The sequence below is a fragment of the Conger conger genome, chromosome 6 (assembly GCF_963514075.1).
Source record: "Conger conger chromosome 6, fConCon1.1, whole genome shotgun sequence".
Taxonomy (NCBI): Eukaryota; Metazoa; Chordata; class Actinopteri; order Anguilliformes; family Congridae; genus Conger; species Conger conger.
The window spans coordinates 34,721,209-34,738,189 of NC_083765.1; the positions used below are offsets into that span (position 1 = coordinate 34,721,209).

At 42.5% G+C, this 16,981-nt stretch overlaps 1 protein-coding gene across 2 annotated transcripts in view; it reads left to right on the forward strand.

The window, feature by feature from the left end:
- The window catches only part of carmil2 (capping protein regulator and myosin 1 linker 2), a 74,842-nt gene that overhangs the window by 9,686 nt on the left and 48,175 nt on the right, over window positions 1-16,981 (forward strand). For both annotated transcript variants that reach the window (XM_061244941.1, XM_061244942.1), the window contains exons 4-9: window positions 894-953; window positions 7,454-7,575; window positions 12,442-12,539; window positions 13,178-13,248; window positions 13,970-14,043; window positions 14,644-14,719. In XM_061244941.1, the coding sequence (XP_061100925.1) occupies window positions 894-953; window positions 7,454-7,575; window positions 12,442-12,539; window positions 13,178-13,248; window positions 13,970-14,043; window positions 14,644-14,719 (501 nt within the window). The remainder of the gene's footprint in view (window positions 1-893; window positions 954-7,453; window positions 7,576-12,441; window positions 12,540-13,177; window positions 13,249-13,969; window positions 14,044-14,643; window positions 14,720-16,981) is intronic.

The following is a 16,981-nucleotide window of genomic DNA, read 5'->3' on the forward strand; positions in this document are numbered from 1 at the left end:
TAAGCAAACCGTGACACATTTGATGTGGGAATTCATAATAAAAAATACAAGATTCTCTCAGGTAAAGATTCTTTATGGACTGATGTAATCTTAATAGTCAAGGTTACAGTGTGGTCAGTAGTTCCATTGGAAAGACCCTGTGGTCCATAAAGGCAAATGTAGTTTTGTGTGGGTTTGTGCGTGTGTGGTCATTGTTTTATCGTTGATGTCTGTAAAAACATTTCTACCGCCCAACACCACACACCTCTTCTCTTCCTCTCAGCCTCTCAGACTTTCCCTCCCCTTCTACTTTCTCTCGTTTTGTCACACGCACACCCACACACAAACACACCCACGCACACACACTTTCCCTCCTCTCTCACTCATCTTGAATGAAATCAATTGAATTCAAAATGCTTTATTGACATGACAGCTCAATATATGTGTTGCCAAAGCTTTACAAAAACACATTACAATGTACAGAAATTACAATACAATGTGCCATGAATTATAAACAAATAAACATAACAAATACATGCAAATATATGAACAAATAACTATTAGGTGAAGAATAATAATTATGAAAACAAATGTCAACTTTTGATAATTCTCTTCCTCTCTTTCCCTCCTCTCCCTCTCCTTTTCTTTCCCTCTCTTTCTCACTCTCCCTCTCTCTCCCTCTCCCCACCCCTCTTCTCTCACTCTCCCTCTCTCTCTCCTCTCTTTCTGTTTCCCCCCTCTCTCTCCCCACCCTCTCTCTCTCTCTCTCTCTCTCTCTCTCTCTCTCTCTCTCTCCCTCCCTCCCCACCCCTCCTCTCTCTATCATGTCCTGTTGTGAGTCACCATGCTCAGTGTGTGAGAGCCTGCGTGCATGCAGTGATAAACTTCAGTTCCATCGTGTCCTCTGCTTGCAGGTGGAAAGTTCTTTCAGTTACTTGGAGATCTATGCCATCAGCATCGGGAATCTTGACCAGGTAAACAAAAGCCTCAACTTTACTTTACTTAGCCTTAACCAGACAAAAACGCCTCACCTTCTACACAGTGAATCATTCATTATTAGACCAACACTGATAAAGCTTGCTTTACTCTAACAGAGTACATTTGTTCCCTCTTGTATGATCTGTTACATTTGCTTTAACACTGAGCCTTTTACTGTGTGCTAAACTTTACCAGGTAAACCAAAGGCTGTCTATTCATTTTAATTGGGCAAGCTTAAGCTACGTCCTCGGACTGTGCTTCAGTTGTATTGCTCTTTGTTATGTTTGTCCCTCGCTGCTGTCCTTACATTGTCATGGAACTGCTCTAAACTAAATGTTCACTTAGTGCTGAAAACAGCAAGCTCTGTAGTTTGGACTGTTTGCACTTTTTTAATATGTAAACGTTCTAGGGACACCAACCACACTGTGGCTTGCAGCAGTAGCTAAATGCTTCCATCAGCAGCAGTTGCTAAATGCAACAGAACTGTTGTAGCTTCTCAGAGTGACAGTGGCATTAAAGGTCCCATATTGTACATCGTTCCAGTGTTTTATTTTACATCCTGATATCTGTAAGAAGATGTTTGTGTGGTTTTTAGTACCGAAAACAATCTCTATCCAGTTTTACCTGTCTATTCTCCAGCGCCTCTCATGACCCTCCTGCGCCACTCATGACTGTGTCTATAAGGCTCATGAATATCAATGAACCTCTGCTCTGATCTGTGGGCTAGCTCCGCAATTAACTGAATTCTTTGGGTACTGTCTGTTTTGATACTTTCACAGCGTTTTCATAGCAACCACAACTCCGTCATAATCCACATAACAAGGAAAATGTAGTTTTTCACCACATGGGACCTTTAAGGCAGCCACTAAATCCACTGGGATGTGGTTCTGCAGGAGGGGAGCGAACGTCAGCAGGTTGTTACAGATAGCGGGTGACCGGGTTTGTTGGGGACGGTTTGTAAGCCGCCGGGAGAGATAGAGGCTGACCCCTGCTGCTACTCATCCAGACAGGGGAGAGAGAGGGGAGAGAGACCTTTAGGAGCACTGGGGGAATGTAGGGGGTGCACTCACGCCCCATTGAGTGACAACCAGAGTGCCCAATCAGCCCTGTAAAACAACATCACCTGATAGCATATAATGCTGATAGACTATGAGATGACAGAATTACACCATTAATATGGGTTGCTGTGATGTTCTTTCATACCACAGTTCTTAAGAAGTATATCTTGCTGGAATCATGCTCCTGGCATGGTATTCTTTCTTAATTGCCATTGTGAAGGTTTTGTCTCTTGAATAAACATGTCTGTGATCACAGTGGGAGTGTTTAGGTCGAGGCGTGTATGTGTGTGTGTGTGTGTGTGTGTGTGTACTCACTTTGTTGGACTAGTGACTTGGAGCTTGTTTTAAAAGCTATCACTTTGCGTCACGGGATTGGTGCATCCTGTGATACAAAGCTGCATGTGACATATACTATGAAATCTTCCCCCAGCCCTTTAGACATCTTACCAACATCTATGCTGAAATATGTTATTAGTTCAGTAGGTCCGTGTTTGGTCTCTATCATCAATAGGTCGCTGGAATCTGGTTGCGTCCCCTCCTGTTTTAAACAGGCAGTTGTCCAGCCGCTCCTTAAAAAACCTAACTTAGACCGATCTCTTCCCAAGAACTACAGGCCTATATCCAAGCTGCCATTTATTTAAATGTTTTTAGAAAAAATAGTTGCCTATCAGCTCACTGATTATTTAAATCACCACAGCATTTTTGACAAATTCCAGTCTGGTTTTCGCCAGAAGCACTCAACAGAAACGGCTCTTCTCAGAGTTTCAAATGACATTATGATGTCCTCTGATGCTGGTGACTGCTCTATCCTGGTGCTGCTGGATCTCAGTGCAGCTTTTGATGCTGTGGATCCCCGCATTATGATAGATAAGCTTAGTGAGTGGGTGAGTGTCTCTTGGTTCGCATCTTATCTCTCTGATAGGAGTTTTTCTGTGGCTGTTGGCCCCTACAAATCTGAATCTACTGCCTTATCCTGTGGTGTCCCTCAGGGTTCTGTTCTGGGTCCGATTTTGTTTGCTCTGTACATGCTTCCTTTAGGTGTCATTATTAGCAAATTAAAAGGTATTTCATACCATTGCTATGCGGACGACATTCAGTTATATCTTTCTTTTAAACCTGACAGGATTGATAAACTTAATGTACTGTTTGTCTGTCATTAAGGACTGGATGGCCAGTAACTTTCTTCAGTTAAATGCAGACAAAACTGAAGTTCTCATCATTGCTGCTGATAATATTGTTTCTAATGTTGTAAATTGTATTGGGTCTCTTAAGTCAAATGTGCGCTCAAAATTGAGAAATCTTGGTGTTATCTTTGATCAGGCTATGCATCTTGACAAGCACATTAAGTCTTTGTCCCGTACATGTTTTTTCCACGTTAGAAACATTACTAAACTCAGGTCTGTTGTATCACACTCTGAGCTGGAAATGATTATCCATGCTTTTATCTCATCACGCCTGGACTATTGTAACTCGCTTTTTACCTGCCTCAGCAAATCCGCCTACAACTGGTCCAAAATGCTGCAGCCAGGCTGCTGACCAGGTCCAGGAGGTCAGGTCATATCACTCCTATCTTAGTCTCCTTACACTGGCTACCTATCAATTTCAGGATTCAGGATCACTAAAGGTGACCGAGCCTTCGAATCAGTGGCTCCTAAATTGTGGAATACTCTTCCGCCAGACTTAAGAGCTGTGGTGCTTGCGGAATTTTTTTTAAAAGCAGCTAAAGACGGACAGGCTATCTCTGCACTATCTCTTCACTATCTCTTCAGACAGGCGTTTGTCTAGCCTTTTTTGTGTCTGTATTTCCGTTTATTTCATGTCCGTTTATTTGTGATTTGTTGGTTGTATTGACTGTTCTTTTATGTATTATTATCGTTATTATTAATTTTTATTTTTTATTTTTGATCCTGTGAAGCACTTTGTGACTCTGTGAAACGCTCTATATAAATAAAACTTACTTACACTAAATGTAAGTTGATTGGTCAGACAGGTATTGGTTGTCATTTATATAGCACCTTTATCCAAAGTGCTGTACAACTGATGCTTCTCATTCACCTATTCACACTCACGCAATGGCGATCGGCTGCCATGCAAGACACCAACCAGCTCGTCAGGAGCAGCGTCTTGGGTGTTTTGCTCAGGGACACTTCGACACACCCAGGTTGGGATCGAACCGGCAACCCTCCGACTGCCAGACGACTGCTCTTACTGCCTGAGCCAATGCCTGATAAATCGAACATGAGTGGACTAAGCTGACATTATGTTTTTAACCTCTGACCATTTTGACCAGAGGCACCCTGGGAACATTCTGCCAGCTGCAAAATGGAGAACATTGTACTCGGCACAAGCAGGATATGTTGAGCAATGGCAACTTTTTTTTTTTAATCCTTGGAAACCAAATCTAGCCGCAACTCATTTTCCCACCAATACAAATATCTTTGTGTATGTGTGGGAGATTTCCTTCTACCAGGGCTTCTGTTTCCCATCAGTCATTAGTCAGATTAAGAGCTGATGGGGAGAAGCTTCAGTTTTGTTAGCTTGGACAGAAAAAATCCACGGCTCTAATATTTTTTACATTTTTTATTGGTTCCTAGTAGAGTTTTAGCTCAAGTTTTGAGTATGTAATGCTTCAACTCGACTGTCACTAGTTAGTTAGTATTGTATGTGTGTGTGTGTATGCGAGTGTGTGTGTGTGTGTATTGTACACTTCTAAACCCTTTTCAACACTAAATCCTTTGGGAGACTGTGTGCACAGTTCATAGTGTGGCTGACTCACCCCCCCGCTGTGGCTGCTGGTTGGATCCTCTCCACAGTGTGATCCTATCTGTACCTATAACCCTCTCTGTCTGAATAACGTGGAGAAAATACTCCAACTGACCAACTGTCTGCAAAAATTAAAATAAATAAAAAATCATAATAATAATAAAAAATGTGACATGCTAAGCGAGTACCTTTTTTTTAGTTTAGTTTGCAGAGGGGTTGTAAGGAAGCTTGAATTTTTTTTTGGCTAATCCTGTGTTATTTTAGAATATAAATTTGATATATAAAAAACCGATAATAAAATTGCATGGGGGTGCCAGTGATGCAATTGACCCTTTCCACACTATGGCGGTGCAATGATATGTGAGTCATTTCAACGCCGAACCCTTTGCGGAAGTTACAAGTGGTTATTCTAGATAATTGGTGTGAATACACTTCACACCTCTGCTCTGGGACAGAGAGGGTTGCCCATATTTGTTCCTTACCGGTTGTCAAAGAGTGTCTAGTCTAAGTTGGAACAGGAAGTAGTTTCTCTAGATGTTATCAGTGGAAATACACACCACAGGAAATGGCTATTGACCTAAATACATCTACCATCTTCTCTACATCTCTCACTTCCTTGGTTTAATCAATGTAAATGTCTTTTTGGGATGATGCCGTGTCATACATTACCTGAGTTTCATCATTCAACACATAGATATTAAGAATGCACTTTACATTTCCACTAAAAAGTGTTAAATAAAGTGATCTGGCTTAATCTGCTGGGACTTTATTGTGATGCTAGTTTTGTCCAGTTGCCTTTTTATTTTTCTTATGATGTAGACATTTTTTAAGTATTTCATGAACCAACCAATACACCAGTTAAAGCATAGAAATATATTTGAATATAAAACAATGATGTGTATTTGACCCAGGTCTGGTTTAGGAGAAGTCTGTGTAAGTTTGACCAGAGCAGACCCATTACTTATGCATCATCATCAATTAAGGTGTAGATGGATCTCTCTCTAAAATATTAGCAGTCGATCTTCATTGACATCCAGTCTATATTTGTCGATATCTGTCTTGGTGTCATGTTTTTCCACTGCGGTCAGGAAATATGCCACGGTCTATTCTCTTTTGAGTATGTGATAGCACAGCTGTTGTCCTTTAGTAACTGTCTTGACAGTATTTCTCAAAAATGGCTTGTTCTCCAGACAACAATGGAACCAGTATTAGCAATTTCTTTTGAATGAAGTGCAGGGTCTGTAGATTCTGTCAATACAGTGAAAGACATTCGCCTACATACGTACGACGGTGTTGGACTCAAGCTGTAGGCCTGTATCATCCTACAATCCTGAGTAAAGAAATCTGTTCTTAACCTCAAACACCATCACCACCACCATAAAACACCATCACCTCAGCTTGTGTGCTGTCGGCCTGCGAAGCCACGTGGTTTATGCAGCTGGTTCAGGCAGACTGCATGTGCCTGATCAATCAGAGCCAAACATTACCGAGCGATAATCCAGCCAACTCTCTGAACGATAGTATGCCACCATTTTGGGTTCCCTGACATGGTTGATACTGGCATAGTGAGGACTATTCGCCATGCCACTTCACTACACTAGAAAAAAAATCAGTTATAATATCTGTTGTAATAGCTTCGTGTTAGAAATCTATGAACTTATTTTAAGTTACTGTTCGCTTGACAATCTTGAATTGAGTCAAAGTGTCTGACCTTGGCAATATTTAATCTTATTTGGCAAAAAAACCCCCAATAAAAACAATAAGCTTTTAAGTCTAAATATAAAACAGAAATAAGACATTCCCCATATTACTGTGTACACAGCCACCCCAGCAGTTGTTGGGTTCTAGTTTATCTCCCTTCTTAAAAGGATTACAGGTTGTTAGATCTTCACTCCAGATGTCAAGGAGGCCACACACACTTGGAGTTGGATTTAAAAGTTGTGGTGTTTTGGCACTTGATGAGGCGGCCTGGTATGTCGGCTCTTAAGCAGCCTCTTTTTCTTCACCTGTTTCTAAAATTCAGAATCAGCTTTTTTGTGACAATAACAAACAATATTGACAAAGAAATAGTGACACATGCAGCATACATTATTTTCAATACATACATTTTTCAAATAGAAAACTAACAAAAACAAAAATGTATTATTGAAGAATGTACGCTTGTCTCATGTTCAGTATAAGTGTCTCCATTACAACTGCTTTCATGTTTCAATTGCTTTCTCAGGCTTCGTAATGGAAGCTCTATAAGGGACCCCAAGATTGATGAAGAGGCCTTTTTCCTTAGTTGTGCCAATGCGCCTGATAGGATCTGTTTGGGAGAAATTCTGTGTGTCTGTTTGTATGTATGCCTGTGTGTGTGTGGGTGTGTGTGTGTGTGTGTGTGTGTGTGTGTGAGAAGTATGCGTGTAGGTGTGTATGTATGCGCCTCTGTATTCATGTGAAATTCTGTGCATCAGTGCATGAATGCCTCTGTGTATGTGTGTTTGCGCATGTGTATGTGTGTGTAGGTATGTGTGTAGGTTTCTTTGTGTGCCGACGTGTCTGTTTGTGCGTGTGTCCTCATATGTGTGCTTATTTGTGTGTCTGCATCTGTCTGTTTGTGTGTGCTCTTGTTTGTTTACATGTATACCATGTATATGTGTCTACATGCATGTACTTGTTTGTTTGCGTGTCAGGTGGTGATTGAGACAGACAGACAGACGTATTGTCTCAGCCTGATGTCGGTAGAGGACCTGGAGGCTGTGGTCAGTCATGTGACTGCTTCACTCAAGAAGATCTTTCCTGATTCGTCCCCAGGGTGAGTGCTCCGCCCCAGTCTCTCCCAGACGGTTGCTCCGAAACAGCTCCCTGCTTACACAAAATGTTCTCACAATGTTACTGGAATGTTTTGTCAATGTTTTACCATTGCAGCAACATTGTCAGAACGTTTTGTGTTAGCTGGGCTGCCCCTTACACCCACCCTTATCTGAAGCGTTGTTTCCACTGTTACTTTTAAGATACCATAATGCACTGCTGCCATGCCAGAAGTACAGACCATTGCTTACCATAATGCTGAAAACAGCTCCTTGTTTTCACCAGCATATCAATAACACTCTTATTCCTTTCTTTTCTTTTTAGGCTAGGCTAATGTGCATAAATGAAAAAGCAAGAATGTCACTGAATATTATTATTTGTTTGTTAAGGGGTGCATTTAATGGCCAAGGAAATAAAAAAATAGGGGGCGACATGGCTCAGGCAGTAAGAGCAGTCGTCTGGCAGTCGGACGGTTGCCGGTTTGATCCCCCGCCCGGGCTGTGTCGAAGTGTCCCTGAGCAAGACACCTAACCCCCAAATGCTCCTGACGAGCTGGTCGGGGCCTTGCATGGCAGCCAATCGCCATCGGTGTGTGAGTGTGTGTATGAATGGGTGAATGGAGAAGCATCAATTGTACAGCGCTTTGGATAAAGGCGCTATATAAATGCCTGCCATTTACCATTTAAAATAATGCAAATATTTTTTAGTTTCTATTTCTTAGAAATATGTTTCAGTGGCCCAGTATTGCACAAACAGTAGGCTTAATCATTTCTACCCAGAATGCCCTGGTTTTGATTCTCTGGAATGAGGAATTCCCCAGTGTTGCGCCCTGCACAGCATGCCTCATGATGCAAGAGCGAGCAGTATCCTCCAGCTAAAAAAAGCTCCTCCATGCTGCGTGACATCACTTCCTGCCAAAGAGGCTGCATCTGGAGGCAGTCAGTTGGGTTACCCACTGTTTTGGAAAAGAGGTGTTAAAAGCAGTCTCCACACAGTACTGATCCTGTCTGTATGTGGGGGGGGGGAGTGCGTCACTACCTCAGGGGCTCCCCTTGAGCTGTTTGTCTGCATGCACTGTAATGTAAGCGCAACAGACAGACACACACACACACGCAGGTGACCTTTAAAAAGTGACTGTGGTTTGCTGAGAGGCTCCGGGGTCGGCGATGATGCAGGTTGCTGAATGACTCGCACCTCGGGCTTGTTCCATACCTCGGGGGTACACATGACGGAAAACCACACAGCTTCTATAAATATTTTTTAACTAAAGGGTCCGGGACAAAAATGTATTCTTTCCCCTCGTAAAAGTGCACTTGGGCATGGGCGGCTGCTCTGATGGCGATGGGTGAAGCTATTTTAAAACTGCAGCTGAGGACAAGACAAATGTGTGGCCAGGATTAGCCTCCTCTTCCTGCAGCCTGTGTGGATTTAGTGATTGTTTTGGCCGGAAGACACACCCCGCGTAGTCGACCAATGGGACGTAAACGGGAGACCGCGTGTCCCCCCGCACGCACGTTTACCTTTATGTCAGCGTGACACATCTTCATTGACAATTTCTGGATTACAGATCATTCCGGAGCATTTAGTTCTTTTCCACTTCTCACCCTCTGCATCTCTCCTTGGTGACAGTGAGTCTCCGGCCACTGCTATGAACAGGCTCAGCCCTCCAATATAGCTGCCCACCATGCTGTTGTGTTCCATTTTGACGATTGCTCTGAGAGAATATTGCCGTTCCAGCCACTGAAGTCCCACAGCTGTGCTCATCAGGCTGTGGGATTAGGTATATGACTGAGGAGAGACCGATCTGCCTAGGAAGGGGTGCCAGAAATTCTAAAGACTAAACAGATGGCCAGCTCTGTGTTCTTTACATTGAAAGTTCTTTCTCGGTTGAAGAGGAAATGTCACTATCTCAGAAAACCCTTTGTCCACAGGAGGCCACATATAATGGATGGTGGGGGGTGTTCTTGCTCTGAGAAACACCTTGGTAGATGTTTGCTGTTACATAGAACCGGGAGTTCCTGCTATGGAGTGAAACCCCCTCTAAGACAGCTGCCCAATCCTGTTGTTGATGATCTACCATCCTGTTGGTTTTCATTTCAACCCTAATTTGGCACACCTGGTTCTGGTAATTACGGTGCAACATTTTCGCAGTGGTTGGAGTGTAGTCTCCCCCTTCAATGTATTGAAACTGTGAAAGGCTTGATAAAAATAAAATCCATCATCAAAATAATGTCATAGTTGCACCTATTACATTAGTACAGCGCCAAACGGGAGTACTACATTGTAGTACGCAATTATTTTCTCTTACCAATGAGCATAATATTGCTACGACTATCGAGGGTTGTAGAAGGGTAGTAGATACATTAAAGGTTGTTGATGGATGTCACCAATAGGGGCGCACTCCACTTATACAGTATTTACAATAGCGGAAGGGGCCCTGGAAGACAGCCGTGCATGGGCTCTGCCGGAGCTTCCCCACCCTGTTTGTCCGTGTAGCCTTTTAGCCTCCCGTGAGAAGGTCTTTGTGAACAGTTTTTTCGTAGGAGCCGAATGAACTTCACGAGTCGTCTCAGCTGTTCGTATTGTGCCCAGGAATGAGCACGGTTGTAAAGCGTGTCAGGTGGTGATTGAGACAAAGCGTGTTTTGCTATTTTATTATTCCATGAATTAATATTTTATTTTGGTTTAGAATTATTTAAATATGCCAATTGGATATTATAATTATTTATATCATATAAAAACGCAGCGCGATTCAACATTAAAATGGGTGAGGTTTCATTCCGGTAATCCTGATTAATGAATGCTTAAGTGGAGTTGAATATGAATTCCATAAAACACGTATGGGGCTTTCAAGAGCGCATCTTGAAAGACAGAACAGATTTATTTGGTGAGGCTCACAAAAGAAACAATAACGGCGAGTTCAAGTTAAAACATCATGGTATAGCCTATAAGTGGTATGACGTGGCTGATGCGCTTCATTTGTTTGTCAGTTCTGTTTTTTGCCTTGCGTTTAATGTCAGACGTTGACGGGAACTGTTTTTCCCAGTCGGAAGGTGGTAATTCGCTCATTCCGATATGACGCACCATTAGACTATTTACATTCATTTACATGTATTTCTTTAATCGAAGATTAAAGCATAGCTTACTTCATATTCATATTGAAAGACCGAGCCGGTTTCTCTGGTGAGGCTCACGAGTCAGTTCCGACCGCCAGACACCACCTTCTCAGTTTGTGCAACACACTGGAGCCAGAACTCAGATAAGTGCACAGGACAGTGAATATACATATATCGCTCCTTGATAATCCGAGACAGTAACGTCTCTCCCATAATTGTAAAACTTTGTCTCCAGTTTTATGTCAAGCCATTTTTGTATGTGGAACTCAAGACAGAGATAACAAAAACAGCAATATCTCTGATGCGTAGGCTAATGCAGCAGGTTGGATGCGGCTCCACATTTTTACACTTTTTATTCTAGTTTTATGTGGCGAATACGTAGTTTTTACGTAGCCTATATAAACAAAAGTAGGCTACTTAAATGGTAAATGGTTGGCATTTATACAGTGCCTTTATCCAAAGCGCTGTACAATTGATGCTTCTTATTCACCCTCTTTGCTGTTCGGCTTCTTGTCCCGGTTGATTGACATATTGGCTGGCCGTGCCTGGGCGTCCATTACGAGGAAGAGGACTACGAGGACCAGGGAGATGGAGTTTCGCCATCTGTTCATGATTCACCACAGGCTCATGGCTTCTAGTATTTGTTGTCTTGTACAAATAGGATGAAGAACACTGGACTGCTTCATAGTCAAACGTAGAGCTAGTCTAGCTGTCAACGGCATTCATTCGTTTGAGCACTCGCATGCTTCAGGTCGTCTGATGATTTCCAGGACACGTGGCCTTTCCTAGAACGATGGACACTTACGCACGCTGTCACTTTCTTCTCTTTTCCCTTCTCTTTTAATTACCAACGTTTAGATGTTAGTTTGGATGAAAAGAAGGAAGGCTGCACACCGATAGGCTCCTTACACACCTTTATTGTAAACAACGTTTAGATTCCTGTGTGTGTGTTTGGCACATCGCTTTATTCACCAGGACAATGAACAATAACGGCGAGTTCAAGTTCAAGTTTATTTTAAGAAAACATAACGACATTGAAGATGTCCTAAATAGGTTTTAATATATATTTTCATGTTCGCAGGCTACAAAGTGGCTGTAGCACACAGTCATGTAATGATAAAAATCTTTTCTCTGCCATCTCTTCTGCCATCTCTTTAAATTGGCTGAAATTTATTTCCTTGGTCCTTATTTCAGGGGCGTCAATTTATGCTAATTATACATTTTGTGGTCACGTTTTTTTGTTTACAATTGATTCGTATTTATGAACATACACACGTGGATACAAAAAAAGCTGTGTCTACTCCTCTTTCATAAAGCCAGCGCAAAGTTTGTTCCCGATCACACCGATTTCCGAAAATATTGATAAATGAGGCCATTGTAGGCCGATAAAGGAAGTGCCTTCAGACAGGCACCACTTCCTGTGGCTATGATGTTTCCAGGATTATATTTCCATAAACAAAACCACATTTGCTGTGTTGTCTGTTAATGTTTGAGCTTCAGTATAAATGGGCTGGATATCTTTGCCATCTTTGTTTTGCTTTCGGGAGTTTATTCCTGTCGGCTGCTGGGCGCCATTTCCTGCCAATACACTGGGTTTCAGTGTGGGATACATTGTGTCTAAACCTCGCCAATACACTTCACCATTACCTGGGGTGTTTGAGGATCCATTTTTTGTCAGTTTACCTTCTGAGCAAGCCCACAAAGAGTTGTTTTATCCTTGTTACAATGGAAAAGTATGTCCTGCACATTCCCAGGAAGCTCCTGAAGAAGATCCCTCCTGAACTGCAGGACCGTCTGCGAGGCCTGACGACCAGCGTGGAGGAGAGTCTCAATGGCACGCAGGGACCATGCGGTCAGTACGGCTGGACCACTGTCCTTGGGGGGAGAGGGTGGTCAGTAGGGCTGGACCACTGTCCTTGGGGGGAGAGGGGGGTCAGTAGGGCTGGACCGCTGTCCTTGGGGGGAGAGGGTGGTCAGTAGGGCTGGACCACTGTCCTTGGGGGGAGAGGGGGGTCAGTAGGGCTGGACCGCTGTCCTTGGGGGGAGAGGGGGGTCAGTAGGGCTGGACCACTGTCCTTGGGGGGAGAGGGGGGTCAGTAGGGGTGGAGAGCGGGGGCAGCGGGGCTGTACCACTGTCCGTGGGTGGGGAGTGGGGCCAGTGGGGCTCTACCCTTGTGTTTGGGTGGGAGGGTAAATAGGAAGACAGTACCACTGGCTTGGGTGGGGAACTGAGGGGGTCAGTGGACTCGTACCACTGTACCACCATTCTTTGCAGGGATGGACTGGATGTTTGTGCAGCTGCCTATACCACTGTTCTTGGTGGACACCTTTTTGAGAAACACTCTCCATAGTCTCTTATTCAGTAGAAATCCAGTGTCAACTGTAACAAATTAAAAAAACAGATGTTGCAGATTATTTAACAGCAAACCTCTGATTGCCAATGACCCTGCCTAACCTCCACCTGACCCCAGCTCGCTTTGTTTCCTGCAGGAGGCTTTTCAGAGACGTACGCCGCCCTGTGCGACTTTAATGACTTCCCCTGCAGAGAGGAGCTCAAGTGGGTCAGTAGTGTCACTGTGTGATGACATCACATCCTGTCCAGCATGTTGTCAATAGTTGTGTTGAGTGTTATAAGAATGTTATAACTGGTTGTTACACCCTGATTTCTGTTCTGTTTCTGTTGGGGAGTAAAATACCAACAGTGCAAAAAAATCAAATGTCACTCACAAAATACTTTAGTCTTATATGTAGATTTACATAAATATGTTGAAAAATTATTTCTATTACTTTTATTTTAAAATAAGACAAACATATTGCCAGTGAGGTGAGACGTTTGTCTCATTTCAAGATTTGTCAATAGGCAAAGCAAATTTCACGCAAGTAGCAACTACTTAATATTTTCTACTTGTGAGAAAGAAATATGACAAGGACTCATTAAAAGACTAAGACACTTTTAAGACAGACTTTTCAGTGAATGGTTTATGTTACTAACCCACTTTCTAATATGGATGCTTTTCCATCCCCCTCTCTCCTTACCCTGCTGTCATTCTGTTGTTTGCCTTCTGTCCTCTCTCACTCTTTTTCTTACTCTTTCTCTTTCTCTTTCCAACCTTACTCCCTGTTTCCCTCTGTTTTTTTCTTTCTCTCTCTCTCCTGTCCTGCTCTCTTTCCCCATCCCCATGTTTGTCTCCCTCTCTATCCTGCTCTCTTTCTCTTCTTTTCTCTCTGCACCATTTTCTCTCTCTCCTTCCCTACCTCTCTCCACATTTCTACTTCTGTCAGGATGTGGACAATATTTACCACATTCAAAACTGCCAGGAATTCAATCTCCTGGATTTCAACCACCTGGACACTAGGTGAGCCACCTTCCTTTCTGGTACATGAGACACGGTTACGGTTACAGATTTAGTGAGATAAACTTCGCCTCTTGGCATCATGTTGTTTTCACATGCCTGTCCTATCTCCTACAGTCACCTGTGAGATTGTCTCTTCTGAGAGATGCCTTCATGATTTCATAACTAAATGCTTGGCCCAGCAATAACGCAAACACTCTTTTAACTTTATGAGAATGGCCCCAGGATGTTGTGAGAGTGTAATGTGTTGGACGGAGTTGTCCTCAAGGCCTCTAGTCTATCTAATAGGAAGTAACCTTTGATGTGGTAAATGACTGGGACACGCAAGGTCGGTGGTTCTAATCCCGGTGTAGCCACAATAAGATCCGCACAGCCGTTTGGCCCTTGAGTAAGGCCCTTAACCCTGCATCGCTCCAGGGGGGGATTGTCTCCTGCTTAGTCTAATCAACTGTACGTCGCTCTGGATAAGAGTGTCTGCCAAATACCATTAATGTAATGTAATGTAATGACCTCATAATGGTAGCCACCATATAGCTCTTGTTGCCTTCGGTGAGAATGTGTTCAAATTGTAAGTCCGTGACTGATGTCTCCCTCTCCCTTCAGAGATGTTTCATTGGCTGTTGCTGCTCTGTCCTTCAACCACTGGTTCACTAAAATCAGCAGCAAGGATTACAGACTGGTATGTACACAGCCATATTTGTGCTAGTTTTCCACTAAAATAGTGTTCGGTGTGGTTACAGTCAGTGCTTTAGTGTTAAACTCACCTGTTGTCCTGGTCTTGTTGTGGTCATGCAGCTAGATACATTTCACAGGCACACACATAGGTGGAGTGCTGTATTTGAACTATGTCACACTGCAAAAAGTTATTAACAAGCACATGGGCTTATATTTTGACTTAGAAATTGTATTTGTATTGTTTGAGAAAATTTTGCTCATTTCAAGACTTACCAATGGGGTAACATAATTTCACTTGCCAAGCAAAAAGTAATTTAAAACAAGTTAGTATTTCTGACTTCAGAGAAAATTTTGTTTCATTAAAAGACTGAAACACTTGGCAAGACAGACATTCCATTTCAACCACTAATGTGTAACATCATCTCAGCAAAAGAACAGTAGGAGAATGGATTTGTAGAATTAGAGCGATGTAGGTACATGTCAGATTTGAGTCAAATGCTGCAAGTCAGACAAGTTTGCAGAACTTAGTTCTGGCAGATTTGCACAATGTGTCGGGGGTGGGGTGGGTGTGCAACATTGCCAGCGAGAGCGGGGGAATTACATTGGCCAGTTCTGGAGTTTGGGCATCATGCACAGAGTACCGGGGGACACCATGCACGGCATTATCGCATATTTCCGGGAGCTCCTGCCAAAATCTGGGAGACTCTCAGACATTTTGGGAGATTTGAGATGCCTGAATAAGTCATTGATAAACTTCTGACACTGGGAAAAATTTTAGTACATTGATATAATAAGTATTATTCTTTAGAATATTGATGAAACTATGTATTTATTTTTGAATTGTCAGTGATTTGAAGGAATTGGACTGGTTTCATAAGGGTTAACATATTTTAAAATGATTATTTGACCTGGGTCCGGCATTCTTTGATAACTCGTTCAAACATAACACAAAATAAGCCTGTTATCATCATATTTCAAAGAATATCTACAGACTGCATTCACAGAGCTGGAGTTCCCCCTGAAAGGTGGATGATTACCTGTGTTCGAGGTCATGCAGATAACCTTCACCGGGGGCCAGGGAGGCTTGTGTTTGTGTGTGTATGTGTGTGAGATCCAGAAGGAAGGCCTTGTGATTTATTAACTTCAGTTTCGTTAGTGCCACTGCCTGTGAATACTCTGCCAAACAAATCCCTTGTACAGTAAATGACCAACTAAGGTTTCTGTTTAGGTACTATATTACTGTGGTATTTTCATTTGGTTGTATGGGTGCACATAGATAAGAGTGTAATAGTGAAGCATATTTTGTCCATTCTTGTTCACAGGGAGGAGTTAACTGGAATTCTAGTTAATTCTAGGTGGTCAATTCACCAGAAGCAAGATAGACGTACAGTGATAAAGACACTGTTCCACAATAATCTGTTACACATACTCCACTCTAAGAGAATAGAGGAGCCTTTCAAAAATGTGAGCCTATCAAATTAATGAATAAATAAAAAGTCCTTCATTACATTATTGGCATTTGGCAAACGCATATTTATTCATTAATTACATCCTTCAAAAGGTTAGCAGACCTCCATCCAGTAAGCTAATTAAAATTCAGACATGTTTCAGAAGTGTTAATTTAATAGTCCTGTTTTTCTATACAATTGTCCATGTGCCCCTATCTTCGTTCCAAGCAGCGCCCAAAATAAATTGCTGAAGGAAAATAATGTGATGGCTTTTGGCAACAAAGAGCGAACCTGTTAAATCTCGGCTTGGTGGATCTACCGCCCATGCAACTTTCAATCCACACAGAAATCACTGTAATAGCTTATCCTTTCAGTGTAGAATGAACAAAATCAGAAACATTTAGAAATGTTAACCAGCTAATTTGGCTTGTCATAGACACACTCCTAATTGCCCGAATTGTTGCAAAACCAACTATTAAAATCCTTCCCATAAGGAAGTTTAATTTACAGGAACAGTATATAATTGGCAAAATCACAGCACTATTTAAAAAGTAACAATAAAGCACATTTTGCATTCCCAATGATCATTTTCTCACAATAGAACAGATTGCACAGTATTGCTTTGTGAAAAGCAAAGATCGTGCTGTACTGTGTACACTGTGCTAGCCTACCGATCTTCCACTGCACCTGGTGCCTCTCTGTCTCCCCCTTCAGGATCCTCTGTGCCACTGCAGTATCATTGGGCAGCTTATAAAATGCCTGAGTGAGTGTCATCACACTTGGTCACTCTCTCCTCAGTAAGGTTGGGCAAGGATGGC